This window comes from Schistocerca cancellata, chromosome 1, assembly GCF_023864275.1.
Source record: "Schistocerca cancellata isolate TAMUIC-IGC-003103 chromosome 1, iqSchCanc2.1, whole genome shotgun sequence".
In the NCBI taxonomy this organism is placed as follows: Eukaryota; Metazoa; Arthropoda; class Insecta; order Orthoptera; family Acrididae; genus Schistocerca; species Schistocerca cancellata.
This window is the reverse complement of record NC_064626.1, coordinates 1,208,336,303-1,208,351,615: the sequence shown is the minus strand read 5'-3', so window position 1 is coordinate 1,208,351,615 and position 15,313 is coordinate 1,208,336,303. Positions and strand designations below refer to the sequence as shown.

At 38.2% G+C, this 15,313-nt stretch overlaps 1 protein-coding gene across 5 annotated transcripts in view; it reads right to left on the bottom strand.

Moving 5' to 3' along the window:
* LOC126094616 (integrator complex subunit 1) overlaps window positions 1-15,313 on the bottom strand; it is a 301,226-nt gene that overhangs the window by 203,520 nt on the left and 82,393 nt on the right. For 4 of the 5 annotated variants that reach the window (XM_049909116.1, XM_049909125.1, XM_049909100.1 and 1 more), the window contains exons 9-10: window positions 11,254-11,415; window positions 8,684-8,809 (exon numbers count right to left, since the gene is read on the bottom strand). In XM_049909116.1, coding sequence (XP_049765073.1) covers window positions 8,684-8,809; window positions 11,254-11,415 — 288 coding nt within the window. The remainder of the gene's footprint in view (window positions 1-8,683; window positions 8,810-11,253; window positions 11,416-15,313) is intronic. The other variant, XM_049909133.1, reaches the window with a different exon arrangement.

Genomic DNA, 15,313 nt, shown 5'->3' with positions numbered 1-15,313 from the left:
CACACGCCTCTCATCTGGAACCCACTCTGTGCTGTTCCAACCTGGTCACAGACCCAGACGTCTCCGATCAAGCTCATCTGAGCTAATGCCAGGCTCTTCTCTTCAGTCGGCCTTCAGCAATGCTCCTGTTTCCTGGGCCTGGAAGTCTTGCCGCAAGCCTCACTTGCCTTCCATTGCCCAATAGTTTTCTTTGACAATGACCTAGCCTGATTCCTGTCCTATTTTCCAGGTTTGCTTCTCCTGGATGGCTCTGCCATCTTCTCAGTGGGGAAGAGCGGTGCCGTATCTTCAGCTGTCGTTTCCACCACAGCCACAGCCTGCACATAAACATGGCTCCATCAGCTCCCCTGAAGAGAAGAGGAATGGGGTGCCTGGCTGGTGCCTTACAGTCCACCCACAATCTATACAACAGTGCTGCAGGTTGCTGCCCTGTCAAGATGCCTGCAACCTGATGCAGCTCATCTTTTTAGTAATAGCCACTGCAGTATCGAGGGGTGCCAAATACACCAGATACAGCTGGAAGTAGCTTATGTCTGAGAGCCATGCGACACTTGATGACTTCCTGGTATTTCTCTGTCAGGCAGCCCTTACAGGAAACTAGCCAGCAGCCTGCCAGTCAGTGTGAGTTACAGGCTCTGCATCAATGATGTACTGTTGGATGGCTGCGACTATATTCCTCAGAGAACAATGCACAAATTCGGAATCAAGGACATCAGCTGAGCAGCCTATACTGATCGTTGACAGACTGAGGGCTCAATTTGCATCTTTATGAACTTTTATTGTATTACTGATAATCCCATTCATAAGTCTACCCTGAACCGGAGTTCTGGGTATTTTTTGCGTAACTCTCCTCATTTCCTAAATCTCACCATCCCTTTTCCTGCTTCCTCCCCCATTAAACCTTCTGCCAGAAGAAGGAGCCACTGACTCCAAAAAGTTTTACATTTCCTTAACTTTTATGCATGTTTTCTCCTGCTGCCACTTGTGAGCAGATTTTTATCCAGCCAGTTATATTTTCAAAAACTGGTTATTTTCAATGATACATTGTAAGACATGGAAATTGGTGAACCTGTAAGATTACCTCTATAATAAGATATGTACTGGATTAACCCCAATGAGAACGTTTGAATGACCAAAGGAATGTGACAACAGTCCACTATAATACATATACAACATATGTAGACCTTGTTTCAGTGAAGATGGTGATGGTGGTGGGTTGCAGCCTATTATCTCTCTCTCTCTCTCTCTCTCTCTCTCTCTCTCTCTCTCTCTCTCTCCCCCCCCCCCCCCCCCCCCCCCCCCCCCCCCACACACACACACACACACACACACACACACACACACACACACACACACACACACACACACCGCAATCCAACATGTACCAACTGCCAACATAGATTACAAATGCTTCAGCCAGTGCCTGGCAGTGGAGTAGATACTGTCTTAGCACATCCTGAATGAGAGTTTTGTTGGTAACAACCTTGAAGACCAGCACAACTGAAACACTATTTATACAATAATTTGTTTGTTGAAATATTGAAAGTTGGAGGATAATAGTAAATATCAGCAAACTTGTTTTTCAGTGACAGAGTGGAAGTAGTTTATTCAAACAAACTGTACAGACATGTGCATTACTGTGCTGCATAACAGAACTGATCATGCCACACAGAAGTGGCAGAAAGAATTCACAGAATTTCTCAGCACACAACTGTGTGTTACACTGCACCCACGAGAAGCAAGAGATGATTAGGAGGGTTAACTGAAACCATCTTTCTTCAAATCATAGCTATAGTCTGTTCAGAATTAGTTTAGGACTGATAGCTACAAACGAAATAGTGGGGTAAGGCTCATGAGGAAGGCACAGCATGCACTCGGCCAATCTCATGAGACCTGTATCCACAGCAATCACCCACATTTGCCAGACTTTCTCCACCAACACCAGAACACTTGCAGCGTGCACAATACTGCACTTTCAGGCAGTTTTTTGCACTTTTTGATCATTCACTGTGGACTGAGATTTTCTTTTTTTTATTTCTTACATCTGCATGATTAATACTTTATCTGTTATACTTCGTTCATCATCATAGAATAAATCTGATGGGGGGGGGGGGGGGGTGAAAAGTTTCGACCAAGCATTCACAGCTTCAGTCACTGCATCATGATTGTCAAATCATTGCCCTTTGGGGTCTTTTTTTTTAGGTTTGGGAAACGAGAAAAGTCTGATGGAGCGAAATCTGGAGAATATGGTGGATGACGTAACAATTCGAATCTGCAGTCTCGCAGAGTTTCCAGTGTTGCGAAGGCTTTGTGCACCGGTGTGTTGTTCTGATGCAAAAGAACTCTGTGTACCAATTTTCTTTATCTCTTCTCTCAAATGGCACAGGAGGGTGCAATAGTATGATCAATAGTGATTGATTTGTTGCAAGTAATCCATCATAATTACCACTTCTGCATCCGAAAAGACCAATGTCATCACCTAACCGGCTAATTTTTGCACTCTAAATCTTTTTGGTGTATGGGATGACAGATGTTTCCATTGTTGTGACTGTTGCTTTGCCTCAGGATCAAAGTAGTGAACCCACGTTTTGTCCATTGTCACATACCTTAAAAGAAAGCTGTCTTCATCTGCTTCAAATTGGCAGAGGATTTCTTCACAACACTGCACACGCTCCCGTCTCTGATCTGCATTCAAGTCTTTCGGAAAAAAAAACTTTCCACATTCCCAAAATATCCATAATAATGTCATGAGCATGACAATGGTAGATTCCAAATGTGGTTGCAATGCAATGTGCTGCAATGTTGTTTGACAATGCTGCAAAACCAAATTGTGAATTGCAGTGACTGTTTCATCAGTGTCAATGATGAGAGGCCTTCCACTCCTTGGCGCATCTTCCACAATCGTTCTTCCACATTTGAAGTTGGACACCCAGTTTTTCATTGTTGCACAAGACAGAGCACCGCCCTTAAGTGTATTCCGCTTGTCCTCTGAATTTTCTTGGACAACATTCCCTTCAAACGAAATATTCAATAACAGCGCTGTTCTGGATTCTTTTGATATTCGCCATTTTGCTTACACTATGGTATACAGTGCATCCTAGCGACAAAACTAACAAAGCTGGAGCTGTGAAATTCAATTTGCATACCCATAAAGGGTAACAGTAGGTGGTGGCATTTGTGCAAGACATTACGTTAACTATCTCAGGCTTGAAACTTTTCAACCGCCCCTCGTATTAGATATCTCATTACTGTGTCACTGTAAAAGAACGTTTAAGACATACTGGTGTATTAACAGCCATCAACTCTTTCTTAATCACACTTTAGCTACATAATTTTTATTTAAAAATCGTATATATCGCAGTCTCTGTAAATGCTACTTGTGCTCAGATTGTCTTGTTGTTCATACGTACTGTGAAAATGGATGACACTGCTAACTGCTTCACAGTGAAACATGTTCGCAGAACACTTAATGGTTACAAACGAGTTGTTCTTAATGTTTCTCACAAGATTGCAGAGAAAAATCAGCTTAGACATTTTCTGAGAAACACTACGCATTAAAAATACGGAATGGTAATGTACTTATATGCATGATGTAAACGGTAACATCGTAGAATCATAATTGTGTATGCTGGCAGATGGCAGTTTGAAACTTGTTGTGGTCTATAAATTTTTTTTGTTTGGTTTGAGTACCTAAATAATTTAAATACAAAATTCATCAAATATATATCAATTAACTCTTACTTAATGGTCATTTTTCAAGGAAAAATGCACAGTTCTAGTTTCTAATTACATATCACATGCAAAATTCTGGTTTTCATTGCAAATAAACATTCTTAATTATTGATATTTTATAAAAGATTGTTTATCTTAAGAAAACATTACACAAGTTTTTTGGAGAAAAATGAAAAATCAAATACTCTTTAATTGAATATCCATTGTTTTGCAGAAGAGATGAGGTCTCTCATGAGCCAGAGCGATAAGCGTCATAAAAGAAATGGAAAACGATAATTTTCGCGGTATCGAGCACACTGTACAGTTTTCACCATAACACAGCAATCTGAAATGAATAGAACTGATCTGGAGCTAAGTTAATGGACTTGTTGTGATAAATAATAAGACACTTAAACAGCCAAACGTACTGGAATTAATGCATGAAGCTTTGTGACACATCACTGCCGAACAATGGCAAAATGCAGAACAGCATGTATAAAAGAGGCCGAGGAAATGTGGATTTTTTGGTGGTTTCGGATTCTCTTGATCACCTCATTATCAGTGTAGCAGTACTGAAATGTTTCGTATTCACTAGAGTCCAATACAGAAATTTAGAGATTAACAGACGTATGACAGTAATACCTTCAGTGGCTTCAATATTTAACTACATGGGAAATCAGCAGTGCACTTTTATGCTTACATAGTTTGTGCAGAAAAATTACCCTTGTTAAAGTCAGGGATTTTCATCACTCTTGTTTTCAATTACAATACTATATTTGCTAAGATTGAGAGCATGTTATGTTTTCCACCCAGTCACCCAAGCAGTGTATCACCTAATGTCCTTCTGTTCAAAAGTTAAATGACATTAAAGTTCACTTGTTTCTACATCTTAACTGGAGCAGTTCACATCACTGCAAGTTAATTGGATCACTTGCCTGGTCAGTGTCTAATGTTTTGACGACACGAGGAGCGGTGCGAAACTGGATTGCATTCTCAATTCACACCTCTCTCTCATCAGTTGACTTACGTGACGGGTCTAGCCAATCCTCTTCTCTGGATAATCAGCTACGTCAGTCTTCCAAAAGCTTCTTCTCTGAAGACTATCACTGGTTATAGGAATTTAAAAGACTATTTTTGCAATAATTTGGTACTCTTAGAAAACATTCAGTTCAATCATGGTATATTTTCACTTCAACGGGAAACCACTTTACCATTTCTTGTGTAAATATTTAAACTCTGTTAAGCCAACTGAGTCATCAAACATTAGACTATTAATATACATTTATAGGGTCAACAGAAACATCCGATCTCACGCGTCGGCTTTGACCCGTGACGTAAGGGTGTTGTGGTGTGTGACGTCATTTCAATCTTTATGGTCTATATGTTTTGTCGCTACCCGTTATGTCTAATGAATCAATATTGTTTTTTTTCTTTTTTTTTAATTGTTTCTTTTTTTTTTTATCTTTTGATTGACCTACACATTGATCTGTAGCGTAGCCCTGAATACGAGGTTAGGTTGGGAGTTTTTTTTTTGGCGGGGGGGGGGGGGGGGGGGGGGGGGGGGGTCAGGGGGGGGCTGCGCCCCCCCCTGCCTGGCCTTGAGTACCACTTGTTTATTATTATCTTTGTTTGCTATCAATGTTAGCAGATTGTTCTTGTGAAACCTTTGTGTGTGTTCTTTTTCTGTGTGTTTTCGTCTTTGTGATACGTATGCAACGTTTCTATATCCGCCATATTGGAATTGTCGTTTCTGCTATATTTGTGACGTCATGGGTCAAAGCCGACGGGTTAGATCGGACGCTTCCGTATTTCCCATTTATATCATGGTTGGTTTAATAACCACCACAAATTATTAACTGTCTCACCTCTAGCGAGTCTCATACATGAAGTAAGCAAGTAAAAGTCTCTACTCAATCCATGCTTCATCTGTTTCTTTAACAATTATCACAGTGCCGTAAACCATGGAATGTTACACAAACACTCCTTGTCCTTCTAATATGGCTTCCAAGGCGCGACTAGCAAACACTTGATGGTGCCGCTCGTCTGACGCAGCTCCTGTCCTCCCATGACAAACATCAATCCTGCACACACAGACATGTGTTGTGCAGTAAATAGGCTCTCTCACACTCATCTTTAAAACATCGCGTGTTCGAGGCAGCAGAAGGTCGATTGCTTCCAGAATTTATGTGGAAATTCTCGAATCACTACAAGTGCTGTCCAAGTCAACTGCACCAGTAACGTTGTTGCCCGGTATCATCGCTGAGTCTATGTACACGAGCATAAAACGTATCATTATTATTGTACTTAACTGTACTAAAGACAGCTTGGCTTCCGTTTCATGTGAAACGAGATCCAATGAGGTTCTAGCACATGCAAAAGAATACATAGTGTAATGTTTACATGAGATTTATTATGATGATGAATGGGGTATAGTCCCAATATATGGAATATACTGAACAATGTTAGAAGCAACTTTGTCAAACATTATTGAGTGGAAATATTAGATGTTGCTATCCTTGCTAGGGGATTGCCGTACAAAATCAGTCAAGAGAAACGGTTTGCATGTTTCATTCTACACCATCAACAATAGTCCTGTTAATGCCCCCAACCATTCCAGTGTTGAGATGGGTGCCTACCACAACACAGTATGAGGAGGAAGTGGTTGTCTTCAACGTAAAAACATCGAAGTAAGTGATAAATCAAAAAGGTGGCACTTCCAGATCTATTATCACTTCATTAACCACGGTTACCCATATACGGAATAAATGAGTTAAACATAACAGCATACGATCATTATACTGCCATATTGTCACTGTCATTTCAACCCAATAAAATTGACATGGAGTGACAATAAAGGTTGTGTGGAAAAATATAATAATATTAATATTAATAATAAAATAATAATTTATGCCATCTGCATTCAACACAATCAGCAATGAAGCTGTCAGTCACCATGAAAACTGGAAGAAAGCTGTCAATCATACGCATGGAAAACGTGTGGCAGAGTTATGCTGTTTTATACAAATTTGCTATAGAAAATGTAATTAAATAACAGCATTGCAATGTCGCTTGTAGCATCTGTGTTAGTGACAAGAACAATACAAATAGTTTTTTCCACTGTTGTGACAAAAAAGATGCTCATGCAGATTCAGCTGAATATATGGAGTGTTGAGTTTGAGTATCTGCATAGCAAAATAATGTTTTTGTAATTTTTTTATGTTAATAACATGGCTGCTGTCATGAACTGAGCCTGGATGAAGTTAATCTCACAAACTCAATCTTAACTGCAGAAAGAAAAACTCTCTCACTGTTCACAATATAAATGTTGCAATAGAGATACCATATTTTGTATTGCTATTCTTCTTTTTTTCAAACTGATAAGTTTCCTCATTTCAATTAACAGGCGCAATTCTTTTTGTTAAGTTACAAATAAGCAGAAAGTTTGCTTAGAAAATGTATTGATGTGTTAGCTGTAAATCTAGCACAGCATCCTTTCCAATGAAATTGAAATCTTGACTGCACAGGTTTTGACATGCAAGCATAGTGTTGTGTACAACATTTAACTCAAATTATATCATCTTAGAGATCTCTACAAGAGCTCCATTTTTCAGCAAATGGAAGTATGATGTATTCTCAAGATTTTGTTCACATAAAGTGTTCACTTAAATTCAATTACAAAAATGTTTGCTGCACATCAAAACTTTGGTAACGTAGCCGGGAAATAGACTTTTGTAAACGTTTCATATATTTTTTTAAACACTTTGTTACTGCAGATACAGCTAAAATAAAAATATGTTAGAGCCCTGCCAGAAGACACCAATGTCAGTTCCATCTTTGACATTTAATAGTAAGCAAGTTTGAGAGGGTTGGACAAAATTTAAGATTATGCGTGTGTTCCGTGCAGTACATAGCAACTCTGCTACCTATCTCCACATGTTACTGCCAAAATGTCAATTCTAAGCTAATTCTGAACAGAGTACAGTATCAAAGTATGGTGTCCATACATTAACACTGAGTTACTGCATTGTTCACCAGGGCAATAAATCTTCCAGTGCCCAACATGTGGGCCAAGACTGTAGTGAAATCTGGAAAAAGCAGCATAACATTTGTGTCCACTTGAGACTTTCCTTGTATCGACAATGACAGGCAACAAAGTGGTGAGGGACCATGGGTGCACATTCGAGAGGATATTCTATGTTTTCTGGAGTGAAGCCAGTTGCTGTTTGCTGCAGCACACAATATCTGATCCAGGCAACTGCCCAACATCGCAGGTGGGCCATGAAAGATTAAGACCGGCTACGAATGGTGCACAACTTACTAGTGCACTGTACGAGTTACACACGTGCATCATTACTGTAATTTCAAGACCAACCACCTTGCCAGCAGGCAGCATATAAATGTGAAACACAGCTGTGCAGTGGGTTTACTGTGGTCCTTGGCATACTCTGCCATCTTTGCTGTGAGCAAATGATGCAAGTAAAATTGTTCCTTGAGTAGCCCAACTGATATCTGTTGTCCAGATACATAAGGTTCACCACCATGCATATCTCCACAGACTCTTTAATAACAGGATCTCAAAATGAATTAGATGTAGTCAATGTTTTGTTTTATCGTATATCACTCTAAGCTCAATGGATATTTTTCTGGCGTCAGGAATGGCAGACTGTCTGTTCCTTCCGATGATGCGAGGAACAATTTTGATCTAAATGACACCTGATGACTCTCTAAAAGTGTACATATTTCAATATTTGTCAGATCAAAGAAAGAAATATCTAAAACACTAAAAATAGAGAGGAATATACAGTACCTTTTTGAAGGTTTGTATAATTTATCCAAATGACATAAATATAGTTACAATAATATAACAGTAAAACAGGAATAGAAGACACACTAACTCTGTCAACACACTCCTTCCAGCAGAAAATTAATGGACAACACACACATATATTCAAAAAGAATTATCATAACATACGTGTAGTACTTGTATCTCACGCTTGTCTCCTCTTGCCAGAAGTGATGCAGCTTCCTTAACTGCAGGTGAGATCGCCAGAAAGATGCAAAGTGTAATCAGATCAGCCACTGAGACAAACATTCGCTCCTGAAAACATAAAAGGATTTTTTTTTTATATACATGACCTATAAGATGACTTAATGGCACTGTGATAGTCATTGTTGCTATCTATCACAACCAAAAAGAGATCAACTTATACCTCTAGTTAACCAAGTGAGTTTGTTCTTCAATAATGAACTATGCGAAATAAAACTAGACACTTCTTATTTCTGTAAATACACATTAAAACAGAGAATTAATATTCTGTTTTACACAGAACTACAAAATAATCGTGTACAACAATTAATATATGAAGTTGACAAGCAGCAATGGAAGCTAAGCATGAGGTAGTGTACATGCATCAGGAAGATTGGGTTGGTAATGTCTACACTGTGAACTTAACTTTCAATAACTGAAGTTTATGTTGTTTGTAAATGCACATTATTAGCTGATTAACAAAACAGTTAATAAACCGAAACTGCTATCAACCGTACTGTAAGAATTGTATACCCATTAAATTTTTGTTGCGTGAAATAATAGCCTGGATGGGGTTTCCCGGCCATCAATGCCACACGATCATTTGATTTTACAGGTAGGCTATTTAGTGATTTTTCTTTCACGAAATATATGAGTATATATAACAACAAAAAGGCCTGTCAAAAGGCACTAAAATCAGTCACTACAACACAGTAATCAAGCCGACAGTTACATATGCAAGTACAACAATCTCACTCAATCGAAAACTAGATTTTCAAAAAATTAAGGAAGTAGGGAGAAAGATTACTAGAAAAATTCTGGGACCACAATACACCAGATGGATACAGACTGCAAGCCATTGGAGACATTAGAAAAAATATCAAACATAAAAATTGACATCATAAAGAGATGAATGAAGTTTTATGGTCACCTAGACCGATTATCTGGAAACATACTAACTAAACATGTATTGGACTATGTGACATCAAAATGGCTCTGAGCACCATGGGACTTAACTTCTGATGTCATCAGTCCCCTAGAACTTAGAACTACTTAAACCTAACTAACCTAAGGACATCACACACACCCGTGCCCGAGCCAGGATTTGAACCTGCGACCGTAGCGGTCGCGCGGTTCCAGACTGTAGCGCCTAGAACCGCTCGGCCACCCCGGCCGGCTATGTGGCATCACTTAAAGCATCAATACCCTGGGTAACTGAAGTTAAGAAGGATTTGACAAAAGTTGAAACTGACATAACAAATATGTCAGACAGGGTTACACTATGAAGCAAAATTGATAAGTGGAAGTTTACTCCAGAGATAGAACCAAAACCATACAAACCAAAGTGGATCGAAGAAAGAAAGAAGGCATTCAGAGAGAAAATATGTTGGGAAAATAAGAAGAACCCTATGAAAGATTGAAAATCACCTGCTTATGGTTCTCCAATGGGGACATTCGATTATTATTATTATTATTATTATTATTATTATTATTATACCAACAACTGAATTTTCCATCAGTGCTTGGCAGAACACTGCAATAGTATTAAGAGGATAACACTTCTTAATGTTCTGCAAAGTTATATTCATATTCAAAGTTATATTCATATAGTCACGAACCAGCCCTGAAAATGGTCTGAAAAACCAAAACCCGATTCGTGACCAAATAAGTATCATTTCTAAGAAGATTAGGAAGTGTTATTCTTTTAATATAAACATAAATATCAATATTAATATTATTATTATTAATAATAATAATACTGTGTAGGCCCTACTGCAGTGTAATAACCATTTCATAGTTACTGTTGTGTTGTACTGCAATTAGTTCATTTACTATTGCAAAGCAAATAATGAAATAAATTTCTGTTCTATTGAGGGAACCACCTACAATTTGGAGAAGGCATTTTCATGAGATACTTAAAATAAATTTTACTGTCATAGATGTATGATTCAAAGTACAATGTGTGTGTGTGTGTGTGTGTGTGTGTGTGTGTGTGTGTGTGTGTGTGTACTATGTGAGGAAAACTTCCATACAGTCCTTTCATTTTCTGTAATGTCCACAACAGTGTGTCACATGTTAATGGTAGTATCTGAAAAAAAAATTATTAGTAACTTAAGTAATTATTTCCACAGTCATATAAAATGGTGATAACAGTAATGATCTTTAAAAAAAATAATTTGGTTTTGTGAACAAAACATAATTAAACCTTTTTGTTCTCACCTCTTACAAAATTTCATTTCCCCCTCCGGAGTAACTACACCAAGTCAGGAACCACTGCTCTAATCCAACGATGTGGGACTTTTATTATCTTTGGACATTTTTGAGGAGTGAGAAAGAGTTTAAAACAAATTACTCTGTGTAGAGCTAATTTTTCTATGGTCGACACAAAAAGCTGTCAACTTAGGGAAGGGAGCAGGTGGTTAAAGCTCAATTTCAAATAATAAAATATTGTGCTCATTTACAATATTAAACAAAACAACAAACAAAGCACTCATAATATTTCATTTAACACTTACCTTATGTTCAAATTCACGAAAGGCCTGTGTATTTTCTTTTCGATCAGCCATTAGCCCACGACAAAGAGCAGACAAATTGATTTCATGGCGTATAACTCGTACCATTTCCCTCAGCAATGCTCGCAATGGGCGCAAGTAGTCATCCTTATTCATTAGCAGATCCTATGAAAAATAAAATACTCATTTACTTCATACTGATAGTCACATCAGCTGACAGAAACATATTTTCTTCATTATTAACATAATCTGTTCTGCTCCAGCCACACAGCAAACAAGAAAAAGTACATCAGAAGTCAACAGTGTCCTTAGATACTTTGATCAAACATGCTGAGAAAATATGAATCCCGCGGTGACATAAGTTTACAGCGTTAGTACAAGGAAGATTTGTCTATTGCTAACAGGAAGTCACGCTTTGGTTGACAATTTCATACCTAAAAGTTACTTGCAAATATGAACAAAAGTAAGTGTTTGTTTATTTCTGAGACTTCTTAGCAACCAAATCAAAACACAGTATAGGCACCAGATGAAAGTAACTGATGCTTTATGTTCAACTTTGGCACAATGTTGTTCACTATAGGCTAAATTTATGCAACTGGCTCACATTCTGATGGCACGCAAAACCAAATTGGAACCATTCGAGAAAGCATTCACACATTACAAATAAACATAATATGTATATTATATGCTTTATACAGTTTACTTACAGTGATATGAAATACTTTTATTAAATTTTAACAGTATAAGGAAAAAGATACATTGATACTACCAATTAGCGCACACATTCAAACAACAAAGCACATCTCTTGCACACATGGCCACCATCTCTGGCAGCTTCTACATCTACATCAATACTCCACAAGCCACCATTTGGTGCATGGAGGAGGAAACTCTGTACAACTACTTGTCATTTCCCCTCTTGTTCCACTCGCAAACAGAGTGAGGGATAAACTACTGTCTGTATGCCCCCGTATGAGGTCTAGTTTCTCATATCTTTCTTCGAGGTCCTTGCACATGGTGTTTGTTGGGGGCAGTAGAATCGTTTGGCAGTCTGCTTCAAATGTCAGTTCTCTAAATTTTGTCAATTGTTTTTCTCAGAAAGAATGTCATCTTTCATTTGAGTTCTGAAGTACCTCCGCAACACTTGTGTGTTGTTCACATCTGTCAGTAACAAATCTAGTAGCCTGCCTCTGAATTGCTTCAATGTCTTCCTTCAATTCGATCTGGTATGGATCCCAAATACTCGAGCAGTACTCAAGAGTAGGTCACGCCAGTGTCTTCTAAGTGGCCTCCTTTACAGGTGAACAACTCTTTCTAAAATTCTCCCAATAAACCAAAGTCGGCCATTCGCCTTCCCTGCCACAGCTTTCACATGCTTGTTACAACCCATACACCTTTGCAAAATTACGCCCAGATATTTAAACGACTTGACTGTGTCAGGCAGAAGACTACTAACACTGTATCTGAATGTTACAGGTTTGTTCTTCCTACTCATCCACATTAACTTACATTTTTCCACATTTAGGGCTAGCTGCCATTCATCACACCAACTGGAAATTTTGTCCAAGTCGTCTTGTATCTTCCTACAGTCACTCAACTTTGACATCTTACCATACACCACAGCATCATCATCAAACAGCAGATTGCTGCCCACCCCATCTGCCAAATCATTCATTATGTTTGTTTATAGAGAACAACAGCAGTCCTAACACACTTCTCTGGGGCACTCCTGACAATACCCTCGTCTCTGATGAATACTTGCCTTCAGGGACAACATACTGCGTTCTATTACCTACGAAGTCTTTGAGCCACTCGCATATTTGTGAACTTATTACATATGCTCATACCTTCGTTAACAGCTTGCAATGGGTCACTGTGTCAAATGCTTTGCGGAAATCTAGAAATATGGAATCTGCATGTTGCCCTTCATCCATAGTTCTCAGTAAAGAGAAAAGGGCACGCTGAGTTTCGCACAAACAATATTTTCTACAACCACGCTGATTCATGGAATAAGCTTCTTAGTCTCAAGAAAGTTTATTACATTCAAACTGAGAATATGTTCAAGGATTCTACAGCAAACAGAAGTCAGAGAATCTTGTCTGTAGTTTTGAAGGTCCGTTCTTTTACATTTCTTATATACTAGACTTACCAGCACTTTTTTCCAGTCACTTCAGACTCTGTGCTGGGCGAGAGATTCACGATAAATGCAAGCTAAGTGAGGGGCCAATGCAATAGAGTACTCCATTTAGGCTGTGACCAAAAGCAAATGTGTAAGTGTCTTTTAGTTATGCCTGCCTGCAACTTAACATGCTGCCTTTGCAGTAAGTAGCAATCAATATTTTCCTTATATTATTGATATTGCAATCTGGAGTTTCCACAGTTTTATCAATTTTTTAAAGAATTTTACTATGTCTTGTTTTGCACTATATTCTGTATATGAAATGAGAAAACAGACAATTTGTGCACAATGGTTTCCCTTTATTTGTAGTGAAATTTAAGGACACTATGAAATATTTAAAAAATGTTCTAATCAAACTGAATTTGGTACAAAATGAGTAAACCTACATCCAATGCAAGAAATGTCTAATTCAAATGTGACACTTTTTGCAGTGAAAACTGAAAGCTTAGTATAAGATTCTACATTACCACTAAAGTAGAAACACTATTTCACACCATATGACATGGGCCGAAGAACTAATACAATAAAGTTAGATGACGATGATGTACAATGATACATTACAATCTATGGAAGCAAAAGTTAAAAAGAAGGATCAGTCATTTGAAAAAATAGTTGTCAGTTTACTTTTGTCATTATGCTCCCTGCAAGTGCTTATGAATGTAAAACACTTCAATCCAGACAATCAGTTCTCGGAATTTCCTAAACACATTTTTGCAAAGTATGTGACATATTTTTTTACAGATTATGTTATTTAGGATTTCTCGGCATTTCCATTTAGACTGCCCATGACACACGCACAGTTATAAGAATTTGTACTACCTCTCGTTGCATGTAACATATGACTCCCAGTTGTTACACAAAGCCGATACAGACACCAAACACTCGTCAGACAAAAGTTCTAAATGCAGTCTCTTTTGTACACAAACATGATTTTCTAACTCTTACAATAAATCAAAGCCTGTTTTACCTCAACTGAGCCTATTACTCATTCCACTTTATATCCCCACCCATTGGTACTCCTGCATATTAGTACAACACAAGAAGCTCTAGTTGGGACTCATATCCCATAATAATACCATATCATACTTTTTTGTTTGGTACCTTTAAAGCTTTAAACTAGCAATTGAACCAGATCACTATTTTGTTTGTATCCAAGTGGACAGTGCTAAAATTTTTACTATGTAATACATCCTAACAGAGAGCCATGTCACAGCAAGAAGGCACATCTGAAATTATTTCTGTATCTCTCCATCAAACATGTCATATTCTGATCTACCTGTGAAGACCTGGCCAGACATCCCATGTAAACATAGTTTCTTCATTAGTCATCTGTGTGGTACCAAATAACATGCTTTATGGATATCTAAGGACACTGAATATACCTGGTTGCTTCCATACATATTACGCAGGAAGAGTGTAACGTAGGCTTTGCAAGAGGACTGGTTTTGGAATCCATGCTCACTACATATGAAAACTCATTCCATTCTACATACTTCACTACATACTTCACTGTGTCTGAATTCTATCATCTAGATTTCCACTATGTATGGTGGTGAGTGATAAGGGGATGATAGTTCCATACATCAGTTCCATCGCACATTTTTTGACATGTTTGCTCTGTGTATTGTTGTTTGGTTTAATAGGAAAAGAGCCAACAGAGACCTGGAGGTCCACCTACAAGAAGACAGATTTTTGTCGAGTCATTCTGCACGATGTTGTACACAGCAAATGATAGTTATGCAACCTATTCTGGTATAATAATCTGCTGGGTGGAAGCCTCTCTTCATTATACAAATTGGCACATCCACTAAAGGGGTTATCCTGAACAATCCACTTTTTCATTAGCAGGGATTTCAATTACATATGAGACTCCCATTGCCTAAG